The following is a 24,848-nucleotide window of genomic DNA, read 5'->3' as shown; positions in this document are numbered from 1 at the left end:
AAGTGAGGGGGAAAATGGAACCAAGTTGGAAAACACTCTTCAGGATATCATCCAGGAGAACTTCCCCAACCTAGTAGGGCAGGACAACATTCAAATTCAGGAAATACAGAGAACGCCACAAAGATACTCCTCCAGAAGAGCAACTCCAAGACACATCATTGCCAGATTCACCAAAGTTGAAATGAAGGAAAAAATCTTAAGGGCAGCCAGAGAGAAAGGTCGGGTAACCCACAAAGGGAAGCCCATCAGAATAACAGCAGATCTCTCGGCAGAAACTCTACAAGCCAGAAGAGAGTGGGGGCCAATATTCAACGTTCTTAAAGAAAAGAATTTTAAACCCAGAATTTCATATCCAGCCAAACTAAGTTTCATAAGTGAAGGAGAAATAAAATCCTTTACAGATAAGCAAATGCTTAGAGATTTTGTCACCACCAGGCCTGCCTTACAAGAGACCCTGAAGGAAGCCCTAAACATGGAAACGAACAACCGGTACCAGCCATCACAAAAACATGCCAAAATGTAAAGACCATCGAGGCTAGGAAGAAACTGCATCGACTAACGAGCAAAATAACCAGTTAATATCATAATGGCAGGATCAAGTTCACACATAACAATATTAACCTTAAATGTTAATGGACTAAATGCTCCAATTAAAAGACACAGACTGGCAAACTGGATAAAGAGTCAAGACCCATCAGTCTGCTGTATTCAGGAGACCCATCTCACATGCAGAGACATACATAGGCTCAAAATAAAGGGATGGAGGAAGATCTACCAAGCAAATGGAGAACAAAAAAAAGCAGGGGTTGCAATCCTTGTCTCTGATAAAACAGACTTTAAACCATCAAAGATCAAAAGAGACAAAGAAGGCCATTACATAATGGTAAAGGGATCAATTCAACAGGAAGAGCTAACTCTCCTAAATATATATGCACCCAATACAGGAGCACCCAGATTCATAAAGCAAGTCCTTAGAGACTTACAAAGAGACTTAGACTCCCATACAATAATAATGGCAGACTTCAACACTCCACTGTCAACATTAGACAGATCAACGAGACAGAAAGTTAACAAGGATATCCAGGAATTGAACTCATCTCTGCACCAAGCGGACCTAATAGACATCTATAGAACTCTCCACCCCAAATCAACAGAATATACATTCTTCTCAGCACCACATCGCACTTACTCCAAAATTGACCACATAATTGGAAGTAAAGCACTCCTCAGCAAATGTAAAAGAACAGAAATTATAACAAACTGTCTCTCAGACCACAGTGCAATCAAACTAGAACTCAGGACTAAGAAACTCAATCAAAACCGCTCAACTACATGGAAACTGAACAACCTGCTCCTGAATGACTACTGGGTACATAACGAAATGAAAGCGGAAATAAAGATGTTCTTTGAAACCAATGAGAACAAAGATACAACATACCAGAATCTCTGGGACACATTTAAAGCAGTGTGTAGAGGGAAATTTATAGCACTAAATGCCCACAAGAGAAAGCAGTAAAGATCTAAAATTGACACTCTAACATCACAATTAAAAGAACTAGAGAGGCAAGAGCAAACACATTCAAAAGCTAGCAGAAGGCAAGAAATAACTAAGATCAGAGCCGAACTGAAGGAGATAGAGACACAAAAAACCCTCCAAAAAATCAATGAATCCAGGAGTTGGTTTTTTGAAAAGATCAACAAAATTGACAGACCGCTAGCAAGGCTAATAAAGAAGAAAAGAGAGAGGAATCAAATAGATGCAATAAAAAATGATAAAGGGGATATCACCACTGACCCCACAGAAATACAAACTACCATCAGAGAATACTATAAACGCCTCTACGCAAATCAACTAGAAAATCTAGAAGAAATGGATAAATTCCTGGACACTTACACTCTCCCAAGGCTAAACCAGGAAGAAGTTGAATCCCTGAATAGACCAATAGTAGGCTCTGAAATTGAGGCAACAATTAATAGCCTACCCACCAAAAAAAGTCCAGGACCAGATGGATTCACAGCTGAATTCTACCAGAGGTACAAGGAGGAGCTGGTACCATTCCTTCTGAAACTATTCCAATCAATAGAAAAAGAGGGAATCCTCCCTAACTCATTTTATGAGGCCAACATCATCCTGATACCAAAGCCTGGCAGAGACACATCAAAAAAAGAGAATTTTAGACCAATATCCCTGATGAACATTGATGCAAAAATTCTCAATAAAATACTGGCAAACCGGATTCAGCAGCACATCAAAAAGCTTATCCACCATGATCAAGTGGGCTTCATCCCTGGGATGCAAGGCTGGTTCAAGCATTCGCAAATCAATAAATGTAATCCAGCATATAAACAGAACCAAAGACAAGAACCACATGATTGTCTCAATAGATGCAGAAAAGGACTTTTGACAAAATTCAACAGCCCTTCATGCTAAAAACGCTCAATAAATTCGGTATTGATGGAACGTACCTCAAAATAATAAGAGCTATTTATGACAAACCCACAGCTAATATCATACTGAATGGGCAAAAACTGGAAAAATTCCCTTTGAAAACTGGCACAAGACAGGGATGCCCTCTCTCACCACTCCTGTTCAACATAGTGTTGGAAGTTCTGGCTAGGGCAATCAGGCAAGAGAAAGAAATCAAGGGTATCCAGTTAGGAAAAGAAGAAGTCAAATTGTCCCTGTTTGCAGATGACATGATTGTATATTTAGAAAACCCCATCGTCTCAGCCCAAAATCTCCTTAAGCTGATAAGCAACTTCAGCAAAGTCTCAGGATACAAAATTAATGTGCAAAAATCACAAGCATTCTTATACACCAGTAACAGACAAGCAGAGAGCCAAATCAGGAATGAACTTCCATTCACAATTGCTTCAAAGAGAATAAAATACCTAGGAATCCAGCTTACAAGGGATGTAAAGGACCTCTTCAAGGAGAACTACAAACCACTGCTCAGTGAAATCAAAGAGGACACAAACAAATGGAAGAACATACCATGCTCATGGATAGGAAGAATCAATATCGTGAAAATGGCCATACTCCCCAAGGTTATTTATAGATTCAATGCCATCCCCATCAAGCTACCAATGAGTTTCTTCACAGAATTGGAAAAAACTGCTTTAAAGTTCATATGGAACCAAAAAAGAGCCCGCATTGCCAAGACAATCCTAAGTCAAAAGGACAAAGCTGGAGGCGTCACGCTACCTGACTTCAAACTATACTACAAGGCTACAGTCACCAAAACAGCATGGTACTGGTACCAAAACAGAGATATAGATCAATGGAACAGAACAGAGTCCTCAGAAATAATACCACACATCTACAGCCATCTGATCTTTGACAAACCTGAGAGAAACAAGAAATGGGGAAAGGATTCCCTATTTAATAAATGGAGCTGGGAAAATTGGCTAGCCATAAGTAGAAAGCTGAAACTGGATCCTTTCCTTACCCCTTATACGAAGATTAATTCAAGATGGATTAGAGACTTAAATGTTAGACCTAATACCATAAAAACCCTAGAAGAAAATCTAGGTAGTACCATTCAGGACATAGGCATGGGTAAGGACTTCATGTCTAAAACACCAAAAGCAACGGCCGCAAAAGCAAAAATCGACAAATGGGATCTAATTAAACTAAAGAGCTTTTGCACAGCAAAAGAAACTACCATCAGAGTGAACAGGCAACCTACAGAATGGGAGAAAATTTTTGCAACCTACTCATCTGACAAAGGGCTAATATCCAGAATCTACAAAGAACTCAAACAAATATACGAGAAAAAAACAAACAACCCCATCAAAAAGTGGGCAAAGGATATGAACAGACATTTCTCAAAAGAAGATATTCATACAGCCAACAGACACATGAAAAAATGCTCATCGTCACTCGCCATCAGAGAAATGCAAATCAAAACCACAATGAGATACCATCTCACACCAGTTAGAATGGCAATCATTAAGAAGTCAGGAAACAACAGGTGTTGGAGAGGATGTGGAGAAATAGGAACACTTTTACACTGTTGGTGGGATTGTAAACTAGTTCAACCATTATGGAAAACAGTATGGCAGTTCCTCAAGGATCTAGAACTAGATGTACCATATGACCCAGCCATCCCACTACTGGGTATATACCCAAAGGATTATAAATTATTCTACTACAAAGACACATGTACACGTATGTTTATTGCGGCACTATTCACAATAGCAAAGACTTGGAATGAACCCAAATGTCCATCTGTGACAGACTGGATTAAGAAAATGTGGCACATATACACCATGGAATACTATGCAGCCATAAAAAAGGATGAGTTTGCGTCCTTTGTAGGGACATGGATGCAGCTGGAAACCATCATTCTTAGCAAACTATCACAAGAACAGAAAACCAAACACCGCATGTTCTCACTCATAGGTGGGAACTGAACAATGAGATCACTTGGACTCGGGAAGGGGAACATCACGCACAGGGGCCTATCATGGGGAGGGGGGAGGGGGGAGGCGGGAGGGCTTGCATTGGGGAGTTATACAAGATATAAATGATGAATTGATGGGTGCTGACGAGTTGATGGGTGCAGCACACCAACATGGCATAAGTATACATATGTAACAAACCTGCACGTTAAGCACATGTACCCTAGAACTTAAAGTATAATAAAAATAATAATAATAATAATAATATCTACCTTATGTAGTTTTGTGAGAATTAGGAATAATGTGTGGGAAATGCCTGGCAGAGCAGGCATTCAGTAAATGGCAGGCAATGTTATTACTTCAGTGTTGTACTTGTGTTGGTTATCATACTGTGGTAGCCACGCTGTAGTAGGTAACTGTGACTTTCACAAGTCAAGCATCACAGACTGAATTGGTTGTGGAGACCAGTCCTACATTCTTCCTTCTGATGCTACCCATGAATGTAGTGCGTGTAATTAACTCACAGTTTCAGAGCATTTCATGTTGCGCCATATAAAATGTAGGAATGGGGCTGTCTACTCTCTTTTTTGCCCTTGTGTGGCAATAATATGTGCTTCAGAAACATTAAGGAATATACCCTATTAAGGCTATCCTAAATTGTTTCCATTTCTTACAACCATATAAAATGGGAAATTTTATTAACTCTCATACTTCCATAGTGTGGATAACCTAGTTTTCCTATAAGTAAATCTGCATAAAAACTAATATGTATTCTTATTCTGCTTTCTTTAAAGTTTTAATCATTCTCCAAATGTGCTGAGCTTGTATTTTATCAAATCCTTGCCATTCTAATTTTCCCATTATAGAAAAGATAAATTAAATTTCAAATCTTTGTGTTCAGTTCATCAAACATTTATTGGCTATGTGCCAAGCGCTGTGCCTGGTGCATACTAAGAAGACAGACTGGATTAAGAAAATGTGGCACATATACACCATGGAATACTATGCAGCCATAAAAAAGGATGAGTTTGCGTCCTTTGTAGGGACATGGATGCAGCTGGAAACCATCATTCTTAGCAAACTATCACAAGAAGAGAAAACCAAACACCGCATGTTCTCACTCATAGGTGGGAACTGAACAATGAGATCACTTGGACTCGGGAAGGGGAACATCACACACTGGGGTCTATCATGGGGGGGGGGAGGGGGGAGGAGGGAGGGATTGCATTGGGGAGTTATACATGATATAAATGATGAATTGATGGGTGCTGACGAGTTGATGGGTGCAGCACACCAACATGGCATAAGTAGACATTTAACAAACCGGCACGTTTGCACATGTACCCTAGAAATTAAAGGATAATAAAAAAAAAAAAAAAAAAAAAAAAAAAAAAGGATACAGAAAAAAACAAAAATCTAGAGCTGCTTCAACTTGCTTACATATGGGGGAATAAGGGGCAAAACAAACATGTAAATATAAATATGAGAATAGTGTGATACATCATTATGCAATCAAAGAGGAAGGGTTCCAAATATTAATTACATTGAAATATGAATAACATCACTGTGGTTGATCAGTAATTAAAATGTTTAACCTGTTTAATAGCTTGTATCATGACTTGACTGGATGTCTTTTTTCTTGTTAAAATCTATGCTATTCTAGGTTTTTACATTTTCAAACATACTTAGACAAATTTTAAGTTATTTCTACTTAAGAAAATTTATTAGCTGGGTGCAGTGGCTCACACCTGTAATCCCAGCACTTTGGGAGGCCGAGGTAGGTGGATCAGGAGGTCAGGAGATCAAGACTGTCCTGGCGGCCGGGCGCGGCGACAGAGCGAGACTCCGCCTCAAAAAAAAAAAAAAGAAAAAAGAAAAAAGAAAAAAAGACTGTCCTGGCTAACACGGTGAAACCCTGTCTCTACTAAAAATACAAAAAATTAGCCAGGTGTGGTGGCACACACCTGTAGTCCCAGCTACTCGGGAGGCTGAGGCAGGAGAATCGCTTGAACCTGGGAGGCAGAGGTTGCAGTGAGCCGAAATTGCGCACTGCACTCCAGCCTGGTGACAGAGTAAGACTCCATCTCAAAAAAAAAAAAAAAGGATCTCTCTCTCTCTCTCTCTATGTATATATATACACACACACATACATACACACATATATATATATTTGCTCTTTAAGAATAGTCTTAAGAATAGAAAGTGATGACACCTGTGCATGAATTCTTTTTTTTTTTTTTTTTTTTTTAAGTGAGAATCCCCTCAGGATGACTAAAAATCTGTACTTCTCTCCCGTGCCAATTTTTAAAAAATTCTGATTCATGGAAATCTCACCAACCTGTTGTCTGGGTTGTACAATTATCAGCCTTGCCTGATAAAATGAAATCAGACATTCTCAAGGAAATGGATTTTGCCTCTTTGGGAATGATATAACAGGTGCCAAAACAGCTTCATTTATGATGTGGTGAATTCGGAGAAGCTCAGCTATACTAGATTTTCAGTAATGCTAGATCATAATATTTATTCCAATTTCATTTTTTCTTTTAAGAAGTACATTCTTTGAAATATATTTTCCTTGCATTGACATTGACATTGACAAAATGGAAGTAGTGTTTTATCATTAGTAACTTCTATAGATTGCTGTTTCCTATAGAGCATTTTTAGTCACTGAGCAGGTATCAGAAAAATTTCAAGTAGTTATTGTTTTCTTTTCAGTGGTGGTTCTATGCATAGTTCGGATACAGATGAAGATGAAGAAACTGAGCCTTATTCTACTGGGCAACAGATAATTGAAAATTCAATAACTATGAATAAGATGAAGCTGCTGAAGGCTAAGATGAAGAATATGAATCTCAGCAAAAAGGTGAAGCTGTTGGCATTTGGCCAGGCTTATCTCTCGCTTACCCCTGCAGGGCACTCAGCGATGAGGTCTGTTGGTCATTGTGAAAATATTATAAACTATTATTCCTTTCAGGTTTCTGGCCTCAGTTATTTATTAAACTTCTAAAAGGGATAAATTGTTTTTTTTAGATTAGAAGCACACCTGAAGGGATTATACTGCACTTAATATAATTCATCATTTTAAAGATCATTCTGGGTCTAAGAAGGACAAAAAAAGAGAGCTTAATCTTAATCTTGCAATAATTACTTTTTAAAAATATGTTAATAGTTATTTATTATGGATAAAGATATCTACTATTTAGTAGATAGTGTCAGTTTTCTAAAGTGATTGAACCAGTTTGCATTCTTTACAACAGTGAATGAGAGTTGCCGTTTTCCCATATTCTTCCCAGTATTTGGCATGGTCCTTTGTAATTTTTGTAATTCTGCTTTGTAGTGGCATCACATTGTGGTTTTAATTGCATTTCTCTGATGAGACCTGGAAGGTTGAGCACCTTTCATATGTTTATTGGGCATTTGGATACGCTTTTTAATAAAACACCTATATTTTTCCATTTTTCTATTGGGTTGTATGTTTTTTGTTACAGAATTTTTTTGGAGTTTTATATATATTCTAGATAAAAGTCCTTTGTTTCATATTACCACTTTATTGCTTTCCTTTTTACTCTATTAATGGTTCCCTTCCTTTTCATATATAATAAAATTCAAAAATCTTTAATATACCACATGATGAATTTTTACATTTGTATACACTCATATAGACACAACCCAAATTAAAATAGGACCTTTCACTCCAGAATGTTACCTCATAATATTTCCCAGTTAATATCTACCTTTTCGCACTCTCAGAAATAACTACTATTCTTACATCTATTACCATAAATACGTTTTTCCTATTCCTGAAATTTATATAAATGGAATCATAGAGAATATGGTCTGGTTTCTTTTGTTCAACATATTTGTTTGATTTATCCATGTGGTTGCATGTATCAGTTAATTCTTTTTTATTGTTGTATACTTTTGTACTATGTGATTGATTTACCTCAATTTGCTTCTCTCTTTTCCTTTTGATGGACATCTGAGTTGTCTCTAGCTTTTGGCTTTTATCAATAAACCTGCTTTGAATATTCTCATACATTCTTTGGTGGACATATGCACTTGTTTCTTTGGAGCATATACCTAGCAATGGACTTTCAGAGTCAGAGGAAAGATATGTGTTTAACTTTAGTATTATGCCAAATAATTTTGCCAAGCATTTGAACCAATTTACACTCTTACCAGCAATGTGAGAGTTCTAGTTTATGCCACATTCTTGCCAACACTTGATATTGTCAGTCCTTTTAATTGTAACCATTCTGGTGACTGTGTAAATGGTTTTCATTTATATTTCTCTAATGAGGAATAATGCTGACTTTTCATGTGATTATTGATCGTTAAGATATTTTTTTGTGTGAAGTGCCTGTTCAAGTCTTTTGTTTACTTTTAAATTGAGTTCTCTGCCTTTTGCTTATTGATTTCTAGGCATTTTTGTATACTGTGGATACAAGTCCTTTGTCAGATATATGGGTTGCAGGTATTTCTAACACTCTTTGGTGACTTGTTCTTTTAGTTTCTTACTCTTTTGGTGAATGTTTTTAATTCTATTCTAATTTATCAGTTTTGCTTTTGTTTTTTTTTTTTGAGACGGAGTCTCACCCTCTCGCCCAGGCTGGAGTGCAGTGGTGCGATCCCTGCTCACTGCAACCTCCACCTCCCAGGTTCAAGCAATACTCCTGCCCCAACCTCCTGAGTAGCTGGGATTATAGGCGCGTGCCTCCGCGCCTGACTGATTTTTGTATTTTTAGTAGAGACGGGGTTTCACCTTGTTGGTCAGGCTGGTCGCGAACTTTTGACCTCGTGATCCACCCGCCTCAGCCTCCCAAAATGCTGGGATTACAGGCGTGAACCACTGTGCCCAGTTTGCTTTTGTGATTATCATTTTTGATAACCTTTTCATGAAATACTTTCCTACCACAGGTCTTAAAGCTTTATGATTGTTTTTCTCTCACTTAGGTTTAGTCCAGCTGAATTTTTTTTTTTTTTTTTTTTGAGATGGAGTCTTGCTCTGTCACCAGGCTGGACTGCAGTGGCACAATCTTGGCCCACTGCAACCTCCACCTCCTTGGTTCAAGCAGTTCTTCTGCCTCAACCTCCTGAGTAGCTGGGACTACAGGCATGTGCCACCATGCCTGGCTACTTTTGTATTTTTAGTAGAGATGGGGTTTTGCCATGTTGGCCAGGCTGGTCTTGAACTCCTGACCTCAGGTAGTCCTCCCGCCTTGGCTTCCCAAAGTGTTGGGATTATAGGCGTGAGCCACGCGCCCACCTGAAATTTTTTTGATATAATGTAAAGTGGGGTAAAGATCTTTTTTTGTTTGTTTCAGTTGGAGAACAATTGACCTAGCTCTATTAAGAAAAAAAATCCTTTTTTTACAGTCCTAAATGTTTATGCACCTAATAATAGAACTTCAAAATACATGAAGCAAAATCTACAAAGAAATAAACAAATACTTTTGTTCAAAGATTCCTACATCCCACTCTCAAGAATCGATGGAACAGATAGAAAATCAGTGGATTTAGGAGACTTGAAAAACACTATCAACCTACTTGACCCAACTGCCATTTACAGTATACTCTACCCAAAACAGCAGAGTACACATTTCTTTTTTATTTTATTTTATTTTATTTTATTTTATTTTATTATACTTGAAGTTCTAGGGTACATGTGCATAACGTGCAGGTTTGTTACATATGTATACTTATGCCATGTTGGTGTGCTGCACCCATCAACTCGTCAGCACCCATCAATTCATCATTTATATCATGTATAACTCCCCAATGCAATCCCTCCCTCCTCCCCCCTCCCCCCTCCCCATGATAGGCCCCAGTGCGTGATGTTCCCCTTCCCGAGTCCAAGTGATCTCATTGTTCAGTTCTCACCTATGAGTGAGAACATGCGGTGTTTGGTTTTCTGTTCTTGTGATAGTTTGCTAAGAATGATGGTTTCCAGCTGCATCCATGTCCCTACAAAGGACGCAAACTCATCCTTTTTTATGGCTGCATAGTATTCCATGGTGTATATGTGCCACATTTTCTTAATCCAGTCTGTCACAGATGGACATTTGGGTTGATTCCAAGTCTTTGCTATTGTGAATAGTGCCGCAATAAACATACGTGTACATGTGTCTTTGTAGTAGAATAATTTATAATCCTTTGGGTATATACCCAGTAGTGGGATGGCTGGGTCATATGGTACATCTAGTTCTAGATCCTTGAGGAATTGCCATACTGTTTTCCATAATGGTTGAACTAGTTTACAATCCCACCAACAGTGTAAAAGCGTTCCTATTTCTCCACATCCTCTCCAACACCTGTTGTTTCCTGACTTCTTAATGATTGCCATTCTAACTGGTGTGAGATGGTATCTCATTGTGGTTTTGATTTGCATTTCTCTGATGGCGAGTGACGATGAGCATTTTTTCATGTGTCTGTTGGCTGTGTGAATGTCTTCTTTTGAGAAATGTCTGTTCATATCCTTTGCCCACTTTTTGATGGGGTTGTTTGTTTTTTTCTCGTATATTTGTTTGAGTTCTTTGTAGATTCTGGATATTAGCCCTTTGTCAGATGAGTAGGTTGCAAAAATTTTCTCCCATTCTGTAGGTTGCCTGTTCACTCTGATGGTAGTTTCTTTTGCTGTGCAAAAGCTCTTTAGTTTAATTAGATCCCATTTGTCAATTTTTGCTTTTGCTGCCATTGCTTTTGGTGTTTTAGACATGAAGTCCTTGCCCATGCCTATGTCCTGAATGGTACTACCTAGATTTTCTTCTAGGGTTTTTATGGTATTAGGTCTAACATTTAAGTCTCTAATCCATCTTGAATTAATCTTCGTATAAGGGGTAAGGAAAGGATCCAGTTTCAGCTTTCTACTTATGGCTAGCCAATTTTCCCAGCACCATTTATTAAATAGGGAATCCTTTCCCTATTTCTTGTTTCTCTCAGGTTTGTCAAAGATCAGATGGCTGTAGATGTGCGGTATTATTTCTGAGGACTCTGTTCTGTTCCATTGGTCTATAGCTCTGTTTTGGTACCAGTACCATGCTGTTTTGGTTACTGTAGCCTTGTAGTATAGTTTGAAGTCAGGTAGCGTGACGCCTCCAGCTTTGTCCTTTTGACTTAGGATTGTCTTGGCAATGCGGGCTCTTTTTTGGTTCCATACGAACTTTAAAGCAGTTTTTTCCAATTCTGTGAAGAAACTCATTGGTAGCTTGATGGGGATGGCATTGAATCTATAAATAACCTTGGGGAGTATGGCCATTTTCACGATACTGATTCTTCCTATCCATGAGCATGGTATGTTCTTCCATTTGTTTGTGTCCTCTTTTATTTCACTGAGCAGTGGTTTGTAGTTCTCCTTGAAGAGGTCCTTTACATCCCTTGTAAGCTGGATTCCTAGGTATTTTATTCTCTTTGAAGCAATTGTGAATGGAAGTTCATTCCTGATTTGGCTCTCTGCTTGTCTGTTACTGGTGTATAAGAATGCTTGTGATTTTTGCACATTAATTTTGTATCCTGAGACTTTGCTGAAGTTGCTTATCAGCTTAAGGAGATTTTGGGCTGAGACGATGGGGTTTTCTAAATATACAATCATGTCATCTGCAAACAGGGACAATTTGACTTCTTCTTTTCCTAACTGGATACCCTTGATTTCTTTCTCTTGCCTGATTGCCCTAGCCAGAACTTCCAACACTATGTTGAATAGGAGTGGTGAGAGAGGGCATCCCTGTCTTGTGCCAGTTTTCAAAGGGAATTTTTCCAGTTTTTGCCCATTCAGTATGATATTAGCTGTGGGTTTGTCATAAATAGCTCTTATTATTTTGAGGTACGTTCCATCAATACTGAATTTATTGAGCGTTTTTAGCATGAAGGGCTGTTGAATTTTGTCAAAAGCCTTTTCTGCATCTATTGAGACAATCATGTGGTTCTTGTCTTTGGTTCTGTTTATATGCTGGATTACGTTTATTGATTTGCGAATGTTGAACCAGCCTTGCATCCCAGGGATGAAGCCCACTTGATCATGGTGGATAAGCTTTTTGATGTGCTGCTGAATCCGGTTTGCCAGTATTTTATTGAGAATTTTTGCATCAATGTTCATCAGGGATATTGGTCTAAAATTCTCTTTTTTTTGTTGTGTCTCTGCCAGGCTTTGGTATCAGGATGATGTTGGCCTCATAAAATGAGTTAGGAAGGATTCCCTCTTTTTCTGTTGATTGGAATAGTTTCAGAAGGAATGGTACCAGCTCCTCCTTGTACCTCTGGTAGAATTCAGCTGTGAATCCATCTGGTCCTGGACTTTTTTTGGTGGGTAGGCTATTAATTGTTGCCTCAATTTCAGAGCCTGCTATTGGTCTATTCAGGGATTCAACTTCTTCCTGGTTTAGCCTTGGGAGAGTGTAAGTGTCCAGGAAATTATCCATTTCTTCTAGATTTTCTAGTTGATTTGCGTAGAGGCGTTTATAGTATTCTCTGATGGTAGTTTGTATTTCTGTGGGGTCAGTGGTGATATCCCCTTTATCATTTTTTATTGCATCTATTTGATTCCTCTCTCTTTTCTTCTTTATTAGCCTTGCTAGCGGTCTGTCAATTTTGTTGATCTTTTCAAAAAACCAACTCCTGGATTCATTGATTTTTTGGAGGGTTTTTTGTGTCTCTATCTCCTTCAGTTCGGCTCTGATCTTAGTTATTTCTTGCCTTCTGCTAGCTTTTGAATGTGTTTGCTCTTGCCTCTCTAGTTCTTTTAATTGTGATGTTAGAGTGTCAATTTTAGATCTTTCCTGCTTTCTCTTGTGGGCATTTAGTGCTATAAATTTCCCTCTACACACTGCTTTAAATGTGTCCCAGAGATTCTGGTATGTTGTATCTTTGTTCTCATTGGTTTCAAAGAACATCTTTATTTCTGCTTTCATTTCGTTATGTACCCAGTAGTCATTCAGGAGCAGGTTGTTCAGTTTCCATGTAGTCGAGCGGTTTTGATTGAGTTTCTTAGTCCTGAGTTCTAGTTTGATTGCACTGTGGTCTGAGAGACAGTTTGTTATAATTTCTGTTCTTTTACATTTGCTGAGGAGTGCTTTACTTCCAATTATGTGGTCAATTTTGGAATAAGTGCGATGTGGTGCTGAGAAGAATGTATATTCTGTTGATTTGGGGTGGAGAGTTCTATAGATGTCTATTAGGTCCGCTTGGTGCAGAGATGAGTTCAATTCCTGGATATCCTTGTTAACTTTCTGTCTCGTTGATCTGTCTAATGTTGACAGTGGAGTGTTGAAGTCTGCCATTATTATTGTATGGGAGTCTAAGTCTCTTTGTAAGTCTCTAAGGACTTGCTTTATGAATCTGGGTGCTCCTGTATTGGGTGCATATATATTTAGGAGAGTTAGCTCTTCCTGTTGAATTGATCCCTTTACCATTATGTAATGGCCTTCTTTGTCTCTTTTGATCTTTGATGGTTTAAAGTCTGTTTTATCAGAGACAAGGATTGCAACCCCTGCTTTTTTTTGTTCTCCATTTGCTTGGTAGATCTTCCTCCATCCCTTTATTTTGAGCCTATGTATGTCTCTGCATGTGAGATGGGTCTCCTGAATACAGCAGACTGATGGGTCTTGACTCTTTATCCAGTTTGCCAGTCTGTGTCTTTTAATTGGAGCATTTAGTCCATTAACATTTAAGGTTAATATTGTTATGTGTGAACTTGATCCTGCCATTATGATATTAACTGGTTATTTTGCTCGTTAGTTGATGCAGTTTCTTCCTAGCCTCGATGGTCTTACATTTTGGCATGTTTTTGCGATGGCTGGTACCAGGTTGTTCCTTTCCATGTTTAGGGCTTCCTTCAGGGTCTCTTGTAAGGCAGGCCTGGTGGTGACAAAATCTCTAAGCATTTGCTTATCTGTAAAGGATTTTATTTCTCCTTCACTTATGAAACTTAGTTTGGCTGGATATGAAATTCTGGGTTTAAAATTCTTTTCTTTAAGAACGTTGAATATTGGCCCCCACTCTCTTCTGGCTTGTAGAGTTTCTGCCGAGAGATCTGCTGTTAGTCTGATGGGCTTCCCTTTGTGGGTAACCCGACCTTTCTCTCTGGCTGCCCTTAAGATTTTTTCCTTCATTTCAACTTTGGTGAATCTGGCAATTATGTGTCTTGGAGTTGCTCTTCTCGAGGAGTATCTTTGTGGTGTTCTCTGTATTTCCTGAATTTGAATGTTGGCCTGCCCTACTAGGTTGGGGAAGTTCTCCTGGATGATTTCCTGAAGAGTGTTTTCCAACTTGGTTCCATTTTCCCCCTCACTTTCAGGCACCCCAATCAGACGTAGATTTGGTCTTTTTATGTAATCCCATACTTCTTGCAGGCTTTGCTCATTTCTTTTTCTTCTTTTTTCTTTTGGTTTCTCTTCTCGCTTCATTTCATTCATTTGATCTTCAATCGCTGATACTCTTTCTTCCAGTTGATCGAGTCGGTTACTGAAGCTTGTGCATTTGTCACGTATTTCTCGTGTCATGGTTTTCATCTCTGTCATTTCGTTTATGATCTTCTCTGCATTAATTATTCTAGCTGTCAATTCTTCCACTCTTTTTTCAAGATTTTTAGTTTCTTTGCGCTGGGTACGTAATTCCTCCTTTAGCTCTGATAAGTTTGATGGACTGAAGCCTTCTTCTCTCCTCTCGTCCAAGTCATTCTCTGACCAGCTTTGATCCGTTGCTGGCGATGGGCTGCGCTCCTTCGCAGGGGGAGATGCGCTCTTATTTTTTGAATTTCCAGCTTTTCTGCCCTGCTTCTTCCCCATCTTTGTGGTTTTATCTGTCTCTGGTCTTTGATGGTGGTGACGTACTGATGGGGTTTTGGTATAGGTGTCCTTCCTGTTTGATAGTTTTCCTTCTGACAGTCAGAAGGACTGTCTGTTGGTCTGTTGGAGATTGCTTGAGGTCCACTCCAGACCCTGTTTGCCTGGGTATCAGCAGCAGAGGTTGCCGAAGATAGAATATTGCTGAACAGCGAGTGTACCTGTCTGATTCTTCCTTTGGAAGTTTCCTCTCAGGGGTGTACTCCACCCTGTGAGGTGTGGGGTGTCAGACTGCCCCTAGTTGGGGATTTCTCCCAGCTAGGCTACTCAGGGGTCAGGGACACACCTGAGCAGGCAGTCTGTCCGTTCTCAGATCTCAACCTCCACGTTGGGAGATCCATGGCTCTCCCCAAAGCTGTCAGACAGAGTCGTTCGCGTGTGCACCGGCTCCCGCTACTTCCCCTGTTGGTCTTCAGCTGTGCGCTGTCCCCAGAGGTGGAGACTACAGAGACAGGCAGGCTTCCTTGAGCTGCTGTGAGCTCCACCCAGTTTGAGCTTCCCAGAGGCTTTGTTTACCTACTTAAGCCTCAGCAATGGCGGGCGCCCCTCCCCCAGCCTCGCTGCTGCCTTGCGGATAGATCGCGGCAGACTGCTGTGTTAGCAGTGAGGGAGGCTTCGTGGGCGTGGGACCCTCCCGGCCAGGTGTGGGATATATTCTCCTGGAATGCCTGTATGCTTACAGCGCAGTATTGGGGTGGGAGTTACCCGATTTTCCAGGTGTTGTGTGTCTCAGTTCCCCTGGCTAGGAAAACGGATCCCCTTCCCCCTTGCGCTTCCAGGTGAGGCGATGCCTCTCCCTGCTTCAGCTCTCGCTGGTCAGGCTGCAGCAGCTGACCAGCACCGATTGTCCGGCACTCCCTAGTGAGATGACCCCAGTACCTCAGTTGAAAATGCAGAAATCACCGGTCTTCTGTGTCGCTTGCGCTGGGAGTTGGAGACTGGAGCTGTTCCTATTCGGCCATCTTGCTCCGCCCCCCGTACACATTTCTTTTTAAGTGCATGTAGAACATTTACCAGGGTAAACCATATTGTGTGCCATAAAACAGGTTCAATTTTCTTTTCTTTTCTTTTCTTTTTTTTTTTTGAGACAGAATCTTGCTCTGTCCTCCAGACTGAAGGTCAGTGGCACAATCTTGGCTCACTACAATCTCCACCTCCTAGGTTGAAGCGATTGTCTTGCTTCAGCCTCCCGAGTAGCTGGGACTACAGGCTCATACCACCATGCCTGGCTAATTTTTTGTATTTTTAGTAGAGACGGGGTTTCATCATGTTGGTCAGATTGGTCTTGAACTCCTGACCTCAAGCAATCCGCCTGTCTCGGCCTCCCAAAGTGCTGGGATTACAGGTATGAGTCACTGCGCCCAGACCAGTTTCAAATAAATTATAAAAGATTCCAAATAATACAAAAATGCACTCTGATTACAATGGAATAAAATTGGAAATCAGTAATAGATATGTGGAAAACTGTCTGATATTTGAAAATAATACACTTCTAAGTAACTGATAGTCAAAAAGTCCAAAGAGAAATAAGAATTATTTTACACTGAATAAAAATATTCTGATATTGTGATGAACTGATTTTTTAAAAATATGAAATATTCTTGCATTGTTAGAATAAACCATTCTTGGTTGTGATGTATTTTCCTTTTCATTTCTTTAGATTTAAATTATTAATATTTTCTTTAGGATTTTTGCATTAAGATTTTGTTCATGAGAGAAATTTTGATCTATATTTTTATTTCTTTTCCAATATACAGTAAGGTTGAAAGAATTTTACCATGAGCAGTTATTTATCTAATACCTAGATTCTACTATTAAAATTTTTAAAATTTTGTTTGATTGTGGTAAAATACGTATGACATAAAATTATCTTGACCATCTTAAGTGTACACACAGTTCAGTAATGTTAAGTGTATAACACGTTGTTGTGCAACCAATCTCCAGAAGTTTTTTATCTTGTAAAATTGTCATAATGTGTCAGAATTTCCTTCTTTTCTAAGGCTGGATAATATTTCATTGTATGGCTGTATACCACATTTTTTTAATCCATTTATTCCTCAGTGGACACTTGGTTTGCCCCCATCTTTTAGGGCTATTGTGAATAATGGTGCTGTGAACATAAGTATACAGATATCTCTGTGAGACCCTACTTTCAGTGTTTTCTTTTAGTAGTTTCATAGTTTCAGATCTTAGAGTTAAGTCTTTAGTTCATTTAGATTTGATTTTTGTATATGGTGAAAAATAAGGGGTCTAATTTCATTCTTCTGCATGTGGATCCAGTTTTCCCAACATCATTTATTGAAGAGACTATCCTTTCCTCAGTGTATGTTCTTGGTACCTTTATCAAAAATAAGTTCACTATGGGTCTGTGGACTTGTTTCTGGGTTCTCTATTCTGTTCCATTGGTTGTGCATCTATGGTCATGTCAGTACCATGCTGTTTTGGTTCCTGTAGCTCTGTAGTATAATTTAAAGTCAGATAATTGTGATTCCTCCAGTTTTGTTCTTTTTGCTTAGATGGCTTTGACTATTCTGTGTCTTTTGTGGTTCCACGTAAATTTTAGGATTATTTTTTCTGTTTCTGTGAAAAATGTCATTGATATTTTGATAGAGATTATGTTGAATTTGTAGATTGCTTTGGGCAGTATGGACATTTTAACAATATTAATTCTTCCAACTCATGAACACGGAATATTTTTTCATTTTTTTGTGTCCTCCAATGTTTAATAGCTTTCATTATAGAGATCTTTCACTTCTTTAGATAAGTTTATTCCTAGGTATTTTATTTTACTTTATTTGTAGCTATTGCAAATGAGATTACTTTCTTGCTTTTTCTAGATTATTCACTGTGGGCATATAGAAATGCTACTGCGTTTTATACGTTGATTTTGTATCCTGCAACTTTACTGAATGTGTTTATCAGTTCTAATCGTTTTTTGGTGGAGTCTTTTGGTTTTTCCAAATACAAGATCATATTATCTGCAATCAAGGATAATTTGACTTCCTTTTTTCAAATTTGTATGCCCTTTATTTCTTTCTCTTGTCTGATTTCTCCAGCTAGGACTTCTAGTACTAGTGCTTCCATTTAGGGTTCCTGATGATATTTTCTCTCAGCATTTGTCCGAAAACTTATTTTTACCTTTTCAATTTTGAGAAATGTTTACTTCTTTTTTTTTTTTTTTTTTTTTTGAGATGGAGTCTTGCTCTGTTGTCCAGGCTGGAGTGCAGTGGCGTGGTCTCGGCTCACTGCAACCTCTTCCTCCCAGGTTCAAGCGATTCTCCTGCCTCAGCTTCCCGAGTACCTGGGACTACAGGCATGCACCACCATGCCCAACTAATTTTTGTTTTTTTAATAGAGATAGGGTTTCATCATGTTGGCCAGGATGGTTTTGATCTCTTGATCCCGTGATCTGCCTGTCTCAGCCTCCCAAAGTGCTGGGATTACAGGCGTGAGCCACTACACCTGGCTGAGAAATGTTTAATTATTTAGAAATGTTATAAGACTAGATTCATCAATTAATATTTTCCCACATTTGCTTTCTGTTTGGATTTTTTTTTAGCTGATCTATTTGCGAGTTAAGATATCATGACACTTCCCCCAAATACTTTATTTAGCATGTGTCTCCTAAGAATAAGTGCCACCTTTTACATGATTATGATACAGTTACCATACTCATTTATGATTGATACATATTATGTCATCTATATTCATATTTCTCAGGTCTTAATAATGTGCGTAATAGCATTTTATATTGTTTTTGATCTGGGATCCAATCAAGAACGATGCATTGCATTTCATTGTAATGTTTTCATCGTTTCTAAGCCTTATTTGGACATTCATGTAAAATATTTTTGAAGAATGTAAATCAGTTGTTTTGTAAAATATTCTTCAATTTGGAGATTTGGCTGTTTCATTATGATTAGATGGAAGTTGAACATTTTTGTTAGGATACTACACAGATGATTTATTCTCAGTGCAACACATCAGAAGGCACATAATGTTAATTTGTAGTAGTTTCTTTTTCTTTTTCTTTTTTAAAGAAAATTTGCAATTTTAGTTGGTGTTTCCTCATTAGTCCACGAGTAGTTTAACTATAGTTTGAAAATGTTCTGGTGGTAGAGGCTTTTTGGTTTTTCTTTTTCCTTTCTTTTCTTTTTTTTTTAAGAGGTGGGAGTCTTACTATGTTACTGAACTCCTGGGATCAAGGGATCCTCCAATTTCAGCCTCCCACATGGCTGGGACTATGTGTGCAGAACCATGCCGTGCTTGATTTTTCATTGTTTTTAATTTCTAGTTTTATTGCTTGGAACTCAGAGAATATTGTTTGTATTTCTACTTTATAGCATTTTATTCTTTGGGATCTAATAGCACTTTTCATGAATATATACCTCAGAAGACAGTTTATTCTCTATCGTAAAGGTAAAAGTTTGCTAGATATTTATAAGATAGACCTTATTGATTAAGGTTTTTTTTTTTTTTTTTTTTGTCAACTTGATCTGTCTTAGAATGAGAACAGTAATAGATGAAGGTCTATTATTCATAGGTTTCTGTGTATTTCTCTTTTCATTTCCCATACTTTTTGCTGTAAGAAGGTGGTAGTTGTGTAATTTGGTACATAAATACTAATAACTTATATTTTCACTGTGTTGCTAGTTACAAAAGCAGTGAAATGTTTGATCTCTATCACACTGACTGACTTTCCCCTTGAATTTTCCTTGCCTGATATCAGGCCCATATCTACTGGTATCTTCTTGGTTTCATTTGCTTGGTATACCTTTTCCCATGCCTCTATTTATTAACTTTTAAGTTATTTTGTTTTATATATTTCCTTTATATACAGTATAGAGTTGGTTTTTGCTTTGTGAGCCAGTTTGAAATTTTAAAAAATGGGTAACTTAATCACATTTATATTTATTGATATGACTTCATATTTGGTCTTAAATGTCTTATTTTGTTATATTTACAGTTTCCTTCTCTATGCTTTCTTTTGTGTGTATCTGTATATATGAATGTGTAAGTGTGTATTTTTTGGTATTTCAGAAGGCTTTTGCATTTTGTTTTATTGATTCACTTTACGTTAATACTGTTTATCGTGTTCTTGATCTGCCTTTTCTTTATTTAACCTCCTCCTCTTTCATTTGCCAGCTTTAAGTATCCTTTAACTCCCAATTACTAAGTGAAAATCAGTGAACTTTTTTCTTTTCTCTCTTCATCCTCTCATTAAAAATTTTTTCTGCTTTTTTAAAGAAAACATAGCATTTACAAATCATTTATCTTTGTACTCACCCTTATTTTAGTTTTAATTATATTCCACCTTTTTTTTTTTGAAATGGAGTCTCGCCTTGTCCACCAGGCTGGAGTGCAATGGTGCGATCTTGGCTCACTGTAACCTCTGCCTCCTGGGTTCAAGTGATTCTTCTGCCTAAGCCTCCTGAGTAGCTGGGATTACAGGTGTGCGCCCCCACGCCTGGCTAATTTTTTTTTTGTATCTTTATTAGAAACAGGGTTTCACCATGTTGGCCAGGCTGGTCTCGAACTCCTGACCTTGTGATCCACCCACTTTGGCCTCCCAAAGTGCTGGGATTACAGGCATAAGCCACTGTGCCCAGCCAATTATATTCCATTCTTATGATCAGTCTTTTTGCTGTAGGTTTCTCCATACATTTTGGTTAGAAGAAGCTCATCTAAAGTCCTCAAGAAAGGCTTGTAGGTGCAGTAATTCTTGAATTTTTTGATGTTCAAACCCTTTTCTTTAGACTTAACATTTTTATTTGTTTTTACCATTATGTATGATATTAATTGTAGGTTTTTCTTCTATGTTGGTATTTTCCTCTTTACATTGATACATAATAGATATGTTTTCAGGGTACATGTGATAATTTAATACATGAATATAATTTGTAAACATCAAATCAGTATAATTGGGATATCCATAGCCTTAAATATTCATCTTTTTTTTAACGCTGGAAACATTAGCCTTAATCCTTAAATACGGCTTGCCTGGATATAAAATGCTTGGTTCACATCTTTTCCCTTGAGTTTGTCTAAAATGTTGCTCTGCTGTTGTTTTGCTTTTTATATTGCCATTGGGAAATCTAATTACCAATCTTTCTTTTCTCTGTAAATGATTTGGTTTTCTTATCTAGAGAAAATGAGGATTTTTTTTTCCTTTTAAATGTAATGGTTTTACTAGGATGTATCTTGGAATTAACTCTTCAAGGTCAATTTTCACTATACACTTGAGCATTTTTAACATAAAGATTCAAGTCTTTTATTTCAGGATGATTTCTTAGAATTTATGTTTTTTCTTTTTTAGTACTTTGTTTTTTTGGTTTATTTTCGTTTTTGGAACTTTTTTTTTTTTTTGAGATGGAGTCTCGCTCTGTCGCCCAGGCTGGAGTGCAGTGGCGCGATCTCGGCTCACTGCAAGCTCGGCCTCACAGGTTCACGCCATTCTCCTGCCTCAGCCTCTGGAGTAGTTGGACTACAGGCGCCCGCCACCGTGCCCAGCTGATTTTTTTGTATTTTTAGTAGAGACAGGGTTTCACCGTGTTAGCCAGGATGGTCTCGATCTCCTGAACTGGTGATCTGCCCACCTCGGCCTCCCAGAGTGCTGGGATTATAGACGTGAGCCACCGCACCCGGCATTTGGAGCTTATTTTTTACGTAAGTTAGAACGTCGTTGTCGTCGTCGTTTTTTTTTGTTTGTTTGTTTTTTGTTTTAGAAACAGGGTCTTGCGGTGTCACCCAGGCTGGGGTGCCATAGCCTGAGCTCACTGCAGCCTCGAACTCCTGGGCTCAAGTGACCTTCCTGCCTCAGCGGCATGAGATACCCTGCCTGCCCTGTTAGAACTTCTATGTCTAATATACAACCACCTTCTCTCTTATCCTTTTACATTCTTTATTTTTATTCTTTTGGCTGTTTTCATACCTGTCTTCAGTATTTTTTATTAAATGTTCAGTAGAATTCTAGTCCTCTGTGGGCACCTTGTAATTTAGTCTTCATTTCTGAGATGATTCTGTTTTCTGCAGAGTATTTCTGGGTTTGCTCACCTCTCATTTCATATCTTCCTATTACTTTTATCCATTCTGCCTTGAGGTTTTGCATTTGTGATTTGATGAGATTTTAAAAAATATCTGCAAATACTAACTTAAAGATACTTAATTTAAGTTGGGATATTGTGATGTAGTTTTCTTTTGTTTCATTGTTTTAAGGAGAATTTTCATTAGCTCAAATGTCTGATTCTCATTTTCTGTTTTATTTTTATAGCAACTTTACATGGATTTGGTCTGCCTTTTTCTGTTTATTTTCTAACTGTATTTTCCATAATTTTATTTACTTAGATGAGTATTAACAGTTATATATTAATACACAGAAGCGAGGATTTTGTATAGGGAAGTTTCTTATTTCAAGAGCACTGTCTTCCTTTGGTGTAGTGAAATGCAGGTTTTTAAAATCAATGACACACTTTTGAGATGGGGTCTTGCTCTGTCACCCAGGCTGGGGTGTAATACGTGGCATGATCTTGACTCACTGCAACCTCTGCCTCCTGAGCTCAAGCTATCCTCCCACCTCAACCTCCCACGTAGCTGGGACCACAGGCTCCTGCCACTGTGTCCAGCTAATTTTTTTGTATTATTGGTAGAGATGGGTTTTTGTCATGTTTTCCAGGCTGGTCTTGAACTCCTGAGCTCAAGTGATCTTTCCAGCTTGGCCTCCCAAAGTGCTGGGGATTATGGGTGTGAGCCACCATGCCTGGCCCAAATCAATGACACTCTTATTGGAGGGCAGTGTCAGTATGTTTTCTAAGTTATGATTCACTATTGTTTTTGTAGGATCCTTACTTTCCCTTTCCTGCTTCTTTCTTTACTTTTACTATCAAAGTCTCAATGGGTGCCTTTTCCTTTCAATTTACCCTTTCTGCCTCCAAAAGTGATGCCTTCTTGAAGGTACCTCCTTTATCCTGAACAACTTTAAGGCGGGGTGTGTTGGCTCACGCCTATAATCCCAGAACTTTGGGAGGCCGAGGCGGGAGGATCACTTGAATCCAGGAGTTTGAGACCAGCCTATCAACATAGGGAGACCCCGTCTCTACAAAAAATACAAAAATTAGCTGGGCGTGGTGATGTGTGTCTGTAGTCCCAGCTACTCAGAGGATCAATTGACCCTGGGAGGGCAAGGCTGCAGTGAGCAATTATTGTCCACTGCACTCTAGCCTGTGTAACAGAGCCAGACCCTGTCTCAAAAAATACACATAAAAATAAAGTCAATTCCTTTTAATTTCTCAGTAACATGTGTTTGATATCCCATATCTTAGTCCTATTTTTAGTATCTTCATAATCAAGTGGGATTTTTGTCTTTTGTGGATTTTTCTTTGTTCCATCAGCTGTAGGTTATGCAAACCTCTCCTTTTCTTTCTTTTTTACTCCCCCCCTTTTTTAAAATTTATTTTGGTGAAGCTCTTACTCTTGCCTGTCTCTCACCACAGGCATAGGCTTTGCAGATGAGTTTCTTGGATTGGGAAATACTTTGAAGTTCATATTATATGTCTCCCAGTTTTTCTGAGGCGTGGGTTATGAGTGATTTTATTTGTGTATGCTGTTGATATGTGTAGTTTTTCTGGAGCATGGAGAAATTCAGTTTTAGGCAGCTGTCATTAATTTTGACAGCTCAGATGTCATATCCTTCATTTTTGAAGAATTTTTTGCTAGATAAAGAATTGCAGATTGGGCCAGGCGTGGTGGCTCACACCGTAATCCCAGCACTTTGGGAGGCCAAGATGGGTGAATCACCTGAGGTCAGGAGTTCGAGACCAGCCTGGTCAACCTAGAGAAACCCCATCTCTACTAAAAATACAAAAATTAGCTGGACATGGTGGCGGGTGCCTGTAATCCCAGCTACTCAGGAGGCTGAGGCAGGAGAATTGCTTGAACCCGGGAGACGGAGGTTGCAGTGAGCTGAGATTGTGCCATTGCACTCCAGCCTGGGCGACAAGAGTGAAACTCTATCTCCAGGATAAAAGCATCTACAGGAGCCAGCTCATCTTTCTAAGGTTCTTCTTTCTTAGCTCCTCTAATTTTTCTTGCCTCAGTTGGTATCCACTGAAGTCTCCAGCTTTTCTTATATTTTCATATATTTTATATTTTCGATAAGTGGGAGCATTGGTATGTCATAAGATATTCCATCCCATCCTCATGCCTGCTTGCTACCATTTTTGCTTACTTTTTTTTTTTTTTTTTTTTGAGACGGAGTCTCGCTGTGTCACCCAGGCTGGAGTGCAGTGGCCGGATCTCAGCTCACTGCAAGCTCCGCCTCCCGGGTTCCCGCCATTCTCCCGCCTCAGCCTCCGAGTAGCTGGGACTACAGGCGCCGCCACCACGCCCGGCTAGTTGTTTTTTGTATTTTTAGTAGAGACGGGGTTTCACCGTGTTAGCCAGGAGGGTCTCGATCTCCTGACCTCGTGATCTGCCCGCCTCGGCCTCCCAAAGTGCTGGGATTACAGGCTTGAGCCACCGCGCCCGGCCCATTTTTGCTTACTTTTAAGAGCTGAGATTTCTTATGTTTAGTTCTCAACTTTATTCATAAGATCTTGAAGCTTGATGGTACTT

General features: G+C 38.8%; 1 protein-coding gene across 4 annotated transcripts in view; it reads left to right on the top strand.

Moving 5' to 3' along the window:
• Positions 1-24,848, top strand: part of ZFAND4 (zinc finger AN1-type containing 4) — a 76,334-nt gene that overhangs the window by 39,697 nt on the left and 11,789 nt on the right. For all 4 annotated transcript variants that reach the window (XM_030941323.1, XM_030941324.1, XM_030941325.1 and 1 more), the window contains one exon: positions 7,120-7,267. In XM_030941323.1, the coding sequence (XP_030797183.1) occupies positions 7,120-7,267 (148 nt within the window). The remainder of the gene's footprint in view (positions 1-7,119; positions 7,268-24,848) is intronic.

Source organism: Rhinopithecus roxellana, chromosome 11, assembly GCF_007565055.1.
Source record: "Rhinopithecus roxellana isolate Shanxi Qingling chromosome 11, ASM756505v1, whole genome shotgun sequence".
In the NCBI taxonomy this organism is placed as follows: Eukaryota; Metazoa; Chordata; class Mammalia; order Primates; family Cercopithecidae; genus Rhinopithecus; species Rhinopithecus roxellana.
Note: the sequence above shows the minus strand (reverse complement) of the source record. Positions and strands in the feature narration are given on the sequence as shown.